We start from the raw sequence: 12,832 nt of genomic DNA, 5'->3' as shown, positions 1-12,832 counted from the left end.
GAGCCTATTCATGCTGCTTGAACTCTTTCACATTTTGCCAGGTTGCAAACAAAAACTTTAAGTCGTTTTAGCTGGTTTGTGTGTGTTAAGACCAAGAAAAATGGAACGGAAGGGGAGAAAAGGCACTTTAAGCAGTTTAACACCAAGCAAGATGATAACAGCAGAATGAATGCAGGTTGTATGACGCTCGTTGTTTTCACTGTTTCCCACAGCAGGTCCTGCACAGCGTCTCCAACCTGCATCTCCTGCTCAGCACTCTGCAGGTACGCCGCCTCTCCTCCAGCCTGCATCCGCTCGCTGCAGATCAGAACTCAGAAGATGAAACATTGTGAAGCTTTGTGTTGTTGATGTACATCTGGAAAGTTTATCTTTCTGTGTGCAGATCAACAAATATCTTAGTAGACATGAAATAAGGCAAAACTAACTCAAAAGTAACCTTTCAGCAAGACATAGGAGCTTGTTTTAATTCAATAATTACTAGAAATGCACCGATCTGATAATAATATCTGTATTATACTGGTACTGATACTGGGAAAAACTCTAGATTGGTATCGTTGACAGTGTGTCCGATCTAGTCAGTCTATTTCTAAGCTTTTTACTCTAAGTGACTTTATGCTTTATTACTTATTTAACGTTATATTTGGAATGTAACTACACTTTCTGAGCCATTTTAAAGAAGATTTGTTGCAGTTTATTTTTTCCATGTTGGACCAATCTATTGTTTGTCAGTTTCACTTTCTTTATTATTTATTTCACATTGGCTGTTATGCTCCTATTTGCACTTAATGAACAAATTAAAGATCTGTTTTTTTACACGTTTGACTAAACTTGTTGAGCTTTTTGGTGTATTTAGGTGTGCTGCACTGGTGTAGAATTATCAAATACATTTGTAATTTAGTACATTTATGCCTGTGTGTTAAACAAAATGTAAAAAAAAAAAAAAAAAGAAACATTTTAAATCAGTGCAGCATTGTTTTTTGTTTCAGATCGGTATCGGCCATTACTAAACCTCAGATTTTGATATTGGTATTGAAAGTGAAAAAAGTGAATCAGTTCCTTAAAACTGATTAAGAAAAAGTACTAGTTATGAGTGAAATAATTTGCCAATGGAACAAAACATTTTTCCCATATTATAACTTGAAATATCTTTGTCTTTTTCATCAAAATGGTAAAGACTACCAAATCAAAACAAGCTCCTATATCTTGCTGAAAAGTTACTTGTCTGTTGGTTTTGTTTTACTTACTACTGAGACATTTACACTGGAAACTAGACCAGAAAGCTACTTGGTAAAATTCAGATTTTGCAATGTAATGGTAAAAACAAAAACAAAAACAAACAAATAATCCCCATCATCTTAAAATCCAAAGAGTTTGTGGGTCTGATGTGCTCTTTGCCGGCGGCAGGCGGTGGTGGTCCAGCAGGACAGCTACATCGAGGACCAGCGGCAGGCCCTGAGCGAGCGCTCCTCCTCGTGCTCGTCGCTGTCGCGCCAGTCGTCGCGGCCCAGCTCGCTGATCGAGCAGGAGAAGCAGCGCAGCCTGGAGAAGCAGCGGCAAGAGCTGGCCTCCCTGCAGAGGCAGCAGGCCTCTCTGGCCGAGGAGAAGCGGAGGAGGGAGAGGGAGTGGGAGCTGAGGGAGCAGCAGCTCTCCGACAGAGAGTCCACGGTGCACCTGCAGGTGAGACCTGCTTCCACCGCCTTCCTTTTCCACGTCAGGCTCCAAGTTTTCCAGGAGTGGGGATCGCTTCATGCTGGAGTTCAGAACTTCCACATCGTGCTATAAAGTAGAAACTCTAGTTCTCTTCACACATTTCCTTAGTTGCTTGAAAAGTCAAATAATCAGTCAATCGAGTTTATTTGTATGGCACGTTTCAGCACCGAGGCAGTTCAAAGTACTTCCAGCTTGATGTGAGATGCAGATTGAAGTGATTGTTTGTGTTTATGGGATGTGGTTAAGGTGAAATGATGTGGCTTTCACCTTAACCACATCCTGTGAAGCTTTGTTGTTAATGTACATCTGAAAAGTTGTACATTAACAACACAAATGTACAACTGGACCTATTATGACAAATGGCCAATTTGTCATAATAGGTCCTCTTTAAACATCGGTGATCGGCCGAAAAACTGCAGTCGGTGCAACCCTATAAAATACTCAACGACTGAGGCTTATTTTAAGATGACAAAGTTTATAGAGTATGAATGTGTTTTCCATGCACTGTGTGTAGTTAATTTTTAGACTGATAATCTGACAAAATTTGAGGGGGTAAAAACCTTAATTAAATCTTAGGATCTTTCTCCTCCTAAGGTTGAGCTTTCTTGAGGTGTAATCGAGTGAAATCAGCGCTTAGACAAATCACAGGACACATTATGTTCTTCAAAGCTTCACATTTATCGACCTTCAAAACCCGTAGCGTGTTTTTAAAAGCTTTCCAAGAATCGCATTCACGTCTTTACCACAAATCGGATAAATAAACATGGGCTTCTGTGAGTGGTGGCGTTTCATCAAAGTGATCCCTCTGCCTCCCAACCACTGCAGGAGGAGGAGGTGCAGAAGCGGCACAAGCAGCTCGAGGAGGAGAGGAAGGAGCTGCAGAGCAAGAAGGAAGAGTACCAGAGAGACCTGGAGAGGCTGAGAGACGCCCAGAGGAAGCTGGAGAAGGAGAGGGAGGCTGTGCAGCGGCAGATCCACAGGATGGAAGAGCTGCGGGTGACTGAGGTGAGTCGGGGGGGACGGATGTCAGGGAAATATGACGACCTGAGTCATGCAGGTGGAGCTGAGGCTCGGAGTCTCTCCGTCTTAAAGGGGGATAAACATGGTTTTATCCAAACGGATCAGCTTTTCCTCTCACTCCGAGTCGAACATTATTCTCACCTTTAATTAACATTAAATCTTCAAAACACATTAAATCTTAGCAAGTATTTTTGATGCAAGAAGACAAAATTAACTTACAAGTAACTCTCCAGCGAGATGCAGGAGCTTATTTTAAGTCAATAATTTCTTGATATTGTTGAAAAGCTGCTAGTTCCACAGGTAGATTATTTCACTTCTAACTAGAGACGCACCGATCTGATACTGATATCAGTATTGTTCCGATATTGAAAAGAATTCTAGATCAGGTATCTGTGACGGTGTGCGTAATGGCAGATCTTTTCAGTCTAATTCTACACTTTGTGCTCTGAGTGATGTCATGCTTTATTATTTATTTTATATCAAATTTAGAAACACTTTCTGAGCCATTTGAAAGAAGATTTGTTGCAGTTTGTTTCTACACATTTGACCAAGGTCATCAACCTATTGTTTTTGTCAGTTTCTGTTTTGTTTTTCTGTTTTAATAGCACTGACTGGACAAATTAAAGTTATTTATACATGTTTGACCAGCTTTTGAAGCTGTTGGTGTATTTTAGCTGTACTGGTGCAGAGTCATCAAATAAATTTGTAATTCAGTAAATTCTTGTCTGTGTTTAAAAAAAAAAACAAAACAAAAAACTGAGATACTAACCCTCACATTTCGGTAATGGAAGTGAGAAAAGTGGATTGGTGCTTATAAGATGAATATAATGTCTTATTAACCAATACTTTAATATTTTACTGAATTTATCAACATTAGGGAATTATTGACCTAAAACAAGCTCCTGTTTCTTGCTGTAAATGAACTCCTGAGTTGCGCTGATGTTGGCACCGGCTCACGTTTCCCTCCCGTGCCTCCAGAGGACTCCCTCCACGACGTCCGACGAATCCCTGTTCCTGGGCAGCTCCCAGTCCCTGGAGCTGGACCCCCTGGAGCTCTCCTCCTCCTCGTCTTCGTCCTCCACCCTGCCCAGGCTGCAGCCCCAGCGCTCCAAGGCCAGCAGGAAGGGCCTGAACCCGTTCACCTCGTCGTCCTCCGGCAGCCTCAAGAGCTCCGAGACCAACAGCCAGATCTCCAAGGGCTTCCTGCAGCTGGCCAAGACCAAGAACAAAGACGGGAAGAAGAAGAAGAAGAGCAAAGGTGGCAGCGCACAGGCGGCAGGTAGGGAATGCCGATGGATTCCGATGAATTATTGAGCGTCTTACAGCGAGTTGAAGTGGAGTGTTTTACCGTGGGTGGAGGAGCCGGGGGGGCACATGGAGATGCAGAAGGAAAATAAGACTCGTGTTTAGGATGGATGGCAGATGTGTTGGATGTATTTTAGGGGCGCAAAGTTTCAAGGTTTCCTTTTTCTTTTTTTCTTTTGCAGTTTTTATGCATTCCCAACAACTTTCCATGGAAAGCCAAAACTTTAAACATGGTTGGAAGTAGCACTCCATTTCTAGCTCAGATAACTACTTTAGAGAATAAAGATTGTGTCTTTATTCTGCACATATCACTATATAGTCAAATCTATTAGCTCTCTTAGTGAAAATATGTGAAAACCAGCTCTGGGCGATGAATCGATTTTATTGGTTGATTGAATTTTTGTTTTTTGAATATCTATTTTTTTGGAAATTTTGGGGGTTTTTCCCGTAGTTTGCATAGTTCAGAGTGATGTGAGCGCGCCCAGGGCGGCCATCTTGTTTGACGAGCGTCTTTTACAGCTTTTATTTCAAAGTATTAAGACCAGGCTAAGATATCTTTTTTTTTTATTTAATCATGAGAATAAAGTCATAAAATTACAGAAATACGATAACAGAGTCAAAATAATACAAGAATAAACTCATAATGTTACCAGAATAAAGTTGTAGTTTTCTTTACATACTCTTACATAAAAAATAAGAAAAATTCAGTTGAGGAAAGTTGAAGATGAAGTTATGATTTGGTACGAGTTTTACAGACTTTATAGAAATATTTAATATGTTTTACCCATCAGCATCAGATTATTACCAGTAACAGAATTATAAACTTTAAAAGCTGTATGTTTTGAAGAAAGAACCACAAACTGATCTTGATGGCTCTGGAAGCTTTTTCTTATTGAAGAAACTTTTTTCTCGTGATTTTAATATGTTTATTCTGGTAATTTTGCATCTTTCTCCTGCTAATATGATTATTGTCATAATTGATTAAAAATTGTCGCAGGCTGGCCTTAATACTCCATCATACGACTCACAGAAGGGACGGATGAAATAAAAGCCACATTTTGAAACCATTTCTCTCATTTGTTTTTAGAGTAATTTACTCGCTGAACTCAACCTAAGTTGGACGTTGTACTGAATGAACTCATGAAGCTCCTCCGTGTCGACCTGGTTCACATGTAGCCCCGTCGCTCCATCCTCTGTTTCAGCCGCCTGCGAACAGTTGTGATCAGAATCAGGACTGTGGCTGCTCCTTTGACTCGTTTCATCCTCCAGAAGAGGATAAGCGGGAGATTTGAGTACCCAGATCAAAGAAAAGCTTCGTCAGCGCTCACACCAGAGAGGCTGCTTCATCCGTCTCGTGAACTACACAGACATTTATCACTGGAAGCTTCTGGGTTTCAACTCCATCAGCGTCTGATAAGACAACACCTTCTTTTCTCTTCTTTTTCTTTCTTTTCTTGCCTCCCTGTTTTCACAGAGACCCGATTAGTATTTCGCACGGGTCGCCAAGGCGACACGCACATTTGTTGCAGGAGTAAATTAGTTTGGAGAGTAAATTATTCAGCTGTCCTACATTTCAGGAAGGGAGGGGCGGAGTTGCAGCACTCTTTTCCTTTTTTTTTTCTTTCCCATCCTATATTCAAGATCCTTCTTGTGTTTACAGATCAGACAGATGCAGCAGAGAGAGGAGTAAAGAAAAAAATGACTTGGTATTAAAAGCAGCGAGACATGAGAGAAACACAAATACGTTTGGAGATGATGGCTGTGAAATGAACATGCAGCACATTAGGCAGCTCCCTCAGGCAGCCTGTTGACTCTCCTTTAATGGCTCTGTGTGACAGATCCCGACACTGACTCCTGTCTTCTCCTCCCCTCAGACCCTCAGCATGTTCCCGAGCCCCCCATGGACGGAGAGATCTTCTTCTGCTAAGACTCTGCGGCGGCGGCTCCATCGTCGCTCTCGACAGCCCGGAGTCGACGTGTCCCTGCGCACTTTCTCAGTACGACATGTAGCACAGACTGCCCCTCCGTTTGGATTTTCGTTTAGAGGTGCAACCAAGAAGCCTTTTTGTTTTTTGTTTTTCCGAGGCTGGTACCACTTCTTATGTTCGGCTCATTCCCAGATTCTTTATGGAATGTAAGCGATTGAAGAAGTAATAAAAACACACACAGGAAAAAAAAAATTAAAAAAATGTGCTGCAGTTTGAATCTGATAGAGAAATGACATTATGTGTCAGAGCACATGTTCCAGCTTTATTCATCGGGACTTCACTGTATATTGCACCAAACTGGGAGAGACATTTAAAGGCCTGATAGAGAAACTTAGTTTTTATGGAATTGAGGAATTTATGTTTAAGAAAAAAAGGAAAAACTGGGGATTTGACATCACCAATCAGAGTCAATCAAAAGAACATGGGACAATTGCCACAACTCTGACCAATTGATCAGTGCATCCCTACTTTTAATTTAAAGTGAAAACCACTGATTTTATTCTGTTGTCTCCACAAGCTAGACCCCTTTTTTTTTTCCAGCATGCACACAAACGCCTAGTCAATCCAAACGCAAACTAGATCAAAAATACTTTTTTTTAAGTCTAGTTTCTAGTACTAATATCTTAGTACGATCGAAATAAGACAAAACTAACTCATGAAGAGCAAGATATAAGAGCTTGTATTAAGTCATCTATTCCTTAATATTGATGAAAAAAGTGCCGGTTCCACTATCAGGTTATTTCACTTATAACATGGGAAACACATCTTGTTCCAAGTTAAATAAACTTGGAACAAGTTTATTTAACTTACAAGTTACTTGTAAGTTAGTTTAGTCTTGTTTCATGTGTACTAAGATATTTCCACTAAAAACTAGACCAAAGTAACTTGGTAAGATTTTGTGTTTTTGCGGCGCAGGAACAGATTAGCGTTCTCGACACTGATCACTTTCGTTTGCGGTTAATCGACGACTGAAAAAAAAGCACTGAAGGGCCTCGTGTGTTGTCCTGGCAACCTTATCTTTTTATCACAAGGAGCTGCTGCTTCTGTGTTTCACTCCTAACAAATCCACATTACAACCACTTTCTTTTTTTTTTTTTTTTTTTTTTTGCTGCCGCCAGATTGTAAGCTAAACGGACGCGGCGAACGGCGAGTTAAGTAATCCACGGCGGCTTTACGGCGTCCATCGCGGTTCCTGATGAGGTTGTAATTTATTTAAATTGGGTATGTCTCCATTTTGGAGTGAAACTCTTAAGACTCCGCTGTAATGAAAGGATCGAGACGCGCGCTATCTCTCCGTGTCAAACGGCTCAATTCATATCCTTTTAGTGTGTTGTAGAACCTTGGATGGATATTAGCTTGATCCCGGCGTTATCTGCCTGTCAATGAGCTTTTATGCAGCCCTCATCTTTCATCCGAGCCCAGACTACTGGAGGGGAGACAGCGGGGTGGGAGGGAGGTTTTACTTTTGTGTTTTAATTGCATGCAACTCTGCAGGTAGCATACTAATGGCTGCTGTTAAAGCGTTCGCTCTATTTTTTATTTTTTTATTTCTGCTTTTGGCTCTGATTAGAAAGTCCGTAGACGGAAGCTGCACGACAAAACCACAGAACCTTTGGTCTAGTTTCTAGAGCCAATATCTCAGCACATTTGATGAGACAAAACTAACTCGGCAGTAACTTTTCAGCAAGTTATAGGAGCTTGTTTTAAGTCAATAATTCCTTAATATCGATGAGGAAGTCCTAGTTCCAGTCGCAGATTATTTCAGTGATGAGACGTGCTACAAGTGAAATAATCTGCCAATGGAAGAAGTAATTTTTCATCAACTAATTATTGACCGTTATGCTGAGATATTTGCACTGGAAACTAGATGAAACTAACTTGGTAAGGTTTTATGTTTTTGCAGTGTACCGACAGGTTTAAAAAAAAGTTAAAGAAGGAAACACAAAAGCCACATGTTGATTTCACCGACTGAAGCTTCTCATTTCACAGAGGTTCACTCTGTATTTTTAAGCACTTTTTGGTCCCAAAACATTGATGCATCTTTTATTTTAGATCAATATTGATTTTTTTTTAATGTTTGTTTTTTATTTCAAATCCAGTTGAACAACAATCCAAAGAGACACCATGTGTTCTAGTGTATCAAATATGTAGTTTTTTTTTTTTTTTAAATCTTTGAGGTTTTTTTTTTCCTGCAGTGCAAACTGCACCGTTTGTTCCTCCAAACCTAGATTTGTAGGCTGTACAGTTTACCTGCTGGACAGGTAGGATGAAAAAAAACAAAACATGAAGTTGTGAGAACAAAAACACAGTGTTGCAGTTTGGGAGTGAGCTGAGTCAGCGCCACGCTTTCCTCTTCCGTCTGGTGTGCTCAGTGCTTGTTTGCTAACCGGCCTGCGTCTGCGTGCAGGACTGGAGTTATCGTAGGACGTCCCGTAAGAGGCTCACGGTTCCCGCCAATTATCCGCTTCACGTCTTTTTGTTTATGGATTTCTGTCGCAGAAACAGAAAGAAAAGGGCTTTTATTTTTTTCTCTTTCTTTCTTTTTTAATGTGTGGTTGTTTTTTGTTACCACTAGGGAGCACTGCGCCGACTCCCTCTATCCGGGAAACCAAAACACACAGAAAAGTACAAACCCCCGCTCCTTCCCCTCTCCCCCCGCGGTGGGAAATTGACTTTATTTTGTTGTTTCTCAGTGGGTCATCGGCGTACTGCAGATAATGTGACGAGCGTGGGCCCTCACACTCTGTGACATTTTACCCCTGCGGCATTTGTAACTGACTGAAAGAACGAATAAGTTGTCAGATCGTAATTGGTGATTCAGCCCAGGCAGTCGGCAGCAGCTTTAATGTTGGAAGAGTGCGGAGGGGGGGGAGGGCGGTCTGTGCCAGGGACAATCAGCAGACGCAGTTCAGGAAAATGAGCTCCCTCGTCCTCCACCACCACGACCGTGATGATGATGATGATGAGGATGATGATGAACCTGCCGTGTGTGTGTGTGCATCAGGTGAAGCCCGCGTAGCCTTAAAAATCTTGACGATAAAATGCACTAGAGTAGAAGCCAGCGTCTTCTCAGGACAGAGGAGAGCTTTTATACCTCTGCTTTCAATCGAAGGAAATGTTTGTACTATATAAATGGTACACTATTCATTCTCAGCATTGTAAAAAAACAAAAACAAAAGAAAAGCGCAAAAATGTAAATATGATCTATGTATAAATAAAAACAATCAACTGTACAAAAAAAAAAGCAACAAAACAAAAAATAGTTTGATTTGTGATTTATTGCAACATTTTGTAAGAATATTTTATTTATGACTACCCTATTCTGTGGGGTAGTGAAAAATGTAAGAGCATATTTCACAATAATAATAATAATAAAAAATTCATAACACAGCTTGTTGTGGTGTTTTTGGTGGCGCTCCTCTGTTCTTTGTTTTCTCTGTAAGCCCGACTGGTGTAGTCACGACGACCAGAACGCAGAGAATCCCAGACGGATCCAGAGAGTTGATGATGCTTCCAGCTCGAACAAAGAATGAAAAGTTTAAATTAAGGTACAACATTTTTCACCTCTTTTTATTTATTGTTGTTGTTTGTTAGAACGGAAAAGCTCCTAAAATAACTTCAGTTCAAATTTTCAAAAAATTTTTTACAAGACAAAAAAAAAAAATCCCACTAAATTTTGTTACAGTTGTACAAGAGTATTACAAAATTTTAAAAATGAAATTAAGTAAAGTAAAAAAAAAAAAACAGAATAAAATCAGTATTTTGAAAATGAAGTTGTACGAGAATAAAATGCTAGTATTACAAGAATAAAGTCATAGTACTTTCAGAATAAAGTTGTATTACGAGAATAAAGTCTGACTATTCTCGTAATACTACGAATTTATTCTAGAAATATTGTGACTTTATTTTAGTAATATTATGACTTTATTCTTGTAGTTTATATTTTTATTTGTTCTTAGCATGGTCCTAATATTCTGCTGCTTCACAGACTGGCAGCTCATTGGGTGGAATCGTAAAACTTCATTAAATTTACAACTGAGTGAAATATCTCTGTTTATGTCTGGCTCTAGATTATAAACACAGATATATAAAGTCATAAAAGGCTCTTTATACCTCTTGCTGTGACTTTTAATAATTGACCAACGATGGTGAGCAATTTTTAAGAACGTAAAGGTAATGGATGAATGTAGTGAGTGTTTTCTGTAAAGTCATTTTCTTTCTTCTATAGGTTGCAGAACTTTTTTAAGATTTAATGATGCTAGTAAAGAAAATGCATTCATTTCCTTTTAGGGAAGCAGTTGAAGAGTTCAAAGAAGTTGATGTTCTTTTCTTTTAATGAAATTTTTTTTAAATCCAAAAGAAGATATTGTAAAAAGTGGTTTTGTTTTGAAGGGTCGTGTCTCTAAAAAACTCAGCCCCTGGTTTAGACTCTGGACAATTCATGAAAGAACTTTTATTCTGAATTTTTGGCTTTTATTTTGAAACTACTTTCTTCACAATCATGTCATTTATATGTAACAGGGTGGCATTAGTTGCTTCTAACATGGGCTGTAACCTCCTGCTCCTCCACTTTGCCCACACCAGCCGGTGAAGTGTTACAAGGCCGCATGAGGTTCACCACAGCCACAGCCTCACAACCCACTCCTTTGATCTGGTTACGGCAGCCATCTTGTCACTGTGCTGCACTGATCACATGGTGATAACCGGCATTCAGGAAAACCGTTGACACGCTCTGCCACACATGCTAACAGAGATAAACTCCCATGTAGCGCCTTAGCTAAATAGTGGCAGACAGTAGTTTATATGAAGTTCATCACATGTCATTAGTTTGTTCTCATTGGTTCATGTGCTCTATGATGGCTGCTGTTAAAAAAAAAACCTGAATTCAAACTATTGTTCCACCAAACGACACACACAGGCTGGGCCTCACTTTAGAAAGAGGGCAGTAACCCAGGGCCTGAAATCTTGGTTCAGGGGGGGCCAGGTTTTTTTTTTTTTTTTTTGTAATGAATGTGTTTTACATTGTACTTTATACCAATTATTCAAGTTTATCTGTGTAGCACATTTCAGCAACCAGTCAGTTCAAAGTGCTTTACATCATAAAAACACAAAAACACAAGTCATAGGAACTACATACAGTCGCTGATTAATAAACCAATGACATGTGGGCTCTTATGGCTTGCTACATCACCAAAAGCATCAACACACATTGAACATGTCGGTCATTTATTATGGTTCAAAAGCAACAGCCGGTTTTTAAGCCTTGACTTGAAGGAACTCAGTGTTTCGGCTGTTCTACAGTTTTCTGGAAGTCTGTTCCAGATGTGTGGTGCTTCTCCGTTTGGTTCTGGTTCTATAAAACCTTTGGGACCACAACTGTATTTAAAATGTTGAGTATTGTTTATGGAGAGAAACAAAACACTATTTGATAATTAAGAACCTGTAGTCATTTTTTCAGGAACATCATTAAACCTACCGCACATCAATTCATGTCTAGGCCTTCCTGTTAATGCACGGCAACCTGTAGTGCATTTCCAGAATTTGTACAGCAAAAAATGGCTCCATGGATTAAAATGGATTAAAAACTTGCACTGTGTTGTTTTAGTCCAGACGTGAACTTGGTGAGATAAAAACCCAATATCAGAGAGCATGAGGAAGGAAGGAAGGAGAGAAGAGCGTAATGTGTGCAGCTGTTAGCCTTCCTGGACAGGTTTCCTGTCTGGACCGCAGCATGTGAGAGGGAAGGTCCAGTCATCAAGGCAGAGCTTCTGAAAGCTTGGATCCGGAGACGTCCTCGTCTCCCACAGCCAGGTAATGACCTGAACCTCCTTTGTTTCCTCTGACACAGCTGGCTGGGACTCTGACAAAAACATCTTCTCTTCTTGGGGCTTCTCTCTCTCTCTCTCTCTCTCTCTCTCTCTCTCACTCTCACTCTCTCTCTTCTTTTCCCTAAAGAGTCGGGTATGGAGCAGAACTGGACTTCGGTCTGCAGAGGAGGCTCAGGGTGTATATGGGGTTCATTATAACAGCGAATGAGAGACTTTAGGAAAATCTGGAAAAGATTCAACACTTTCCCGTTTCACCAAAATCCCAGAGCTGTAAGCGAGAGTCTGCCTTGGATGCCACCACTCTTCCTCCTCCTCCTCCTCCTCCTCCTCAAGCATCCATCGATGTTAACTGTTGCACCGCAGCAGACGTGATAGAAAAATACACACCATGTTGATTTCAAAGTAACACATAAAGTAGAGTTATTTTTTGTCACCGTGACTAATAACTGTAGCAAAAGCAATGATTTTATCCTGGAGGTAGATGGATGTGCAGCTGGTGTGTGTTTAAAGCAGAATCCTTCCCGGTTCTCCTCTGTCCGCCGTAACAATGTAGTGTATATTATGACTTAATTATCCATAATAGATCCCCCATTTGGCTCTTATCCTTTAGGCAGCTGCAGCACTTTGATGGCAGCAGCTGCAGCACGGATCTGTGTGTGGAAATATTCAAGCAGCTGGGGTATTTTGTTATCTCATTTTTGTTTTGTTTTGTTTGCAATACACTGTGACATGTTTTATTTCTGAATCCAAGAGTTTTGAGTTTTTCGCCAAATTTTTCTTTTTTTCTTTTATTAAAGCGAGTGCTGGGTCCATCCTAATGGATTCCCTTTTCCAATGTGCCAGGCTCCACAGCAAATGTTTCTGGTTTTGTCCTCTTCACGCCTTTCAGAGTCGGTCCAACTCACCAAAAGCGAGAGGAAAACCTGCCACCAGGCGGCGCTCTTCTGAGGAAACGCAAGAACAGGAGCATCAACAAATTAA

The 12,832-nt window shown here is 40.4% G+C and overlaps 1 protein-coding gene across 1 annotated transcript in view; it reads left to right on the top strand.

Annotated features, from left to right (window-relative positions):
- Positions 1–6,389, top strand: part of akap13 (A-kinase anchoring protein 13) — a 150,219-nt gene extending 143,830 nt beyond the window's left edge. Inside the window, exons 36-40 of the mRNA XM_016670010.1 lie at positions 213–263; positions 1,405–1,677; positions 2,536–2,715; positions 3,709–4,009; positions 5,910–6,389. Coding sequence (XP_016525496.1) covers positions 213–263; positions 1,405–1,677; positions 2,536–2,715; positions 3,709–4,009; positions 5,910–5,962 — 858 coding nt within the window. The 3' untranslated portion in view covers positions 5,963–6,389. The remainder of the gene's footprint in view (positions 1–212; positions 264–1,404; positions 1,678–2,535; positions 2,716–3,708; positions 4,010–5,909) is intronic.
- The last annotated feature ends 6,443 nt before the right edge of the window (positions 6,390–12,832 follow it).

The sequence above is a fragment of the Poecilia formosa genome, unplaced genomic scaffold (assembly GCF_000485575.1).
Source record: "Poecilia formosa unplaced genomic scaffold, Poecilia_formosa-5.1.2 Scaffold29, whole genome shotgun sequence".
Classification (NCBI taxonomy): Eukaryota; Metazoa; Chordata; class Actinopteri; order Cyprinodontiformes; family Poeciliidae; genus Poecilia; species Poecilia formosa.
The sequence above is the reverse complement of the archived record's forward strand: the minus strand, read 5'-3'. Positions and strand labels throughout refer to the sequence as shown.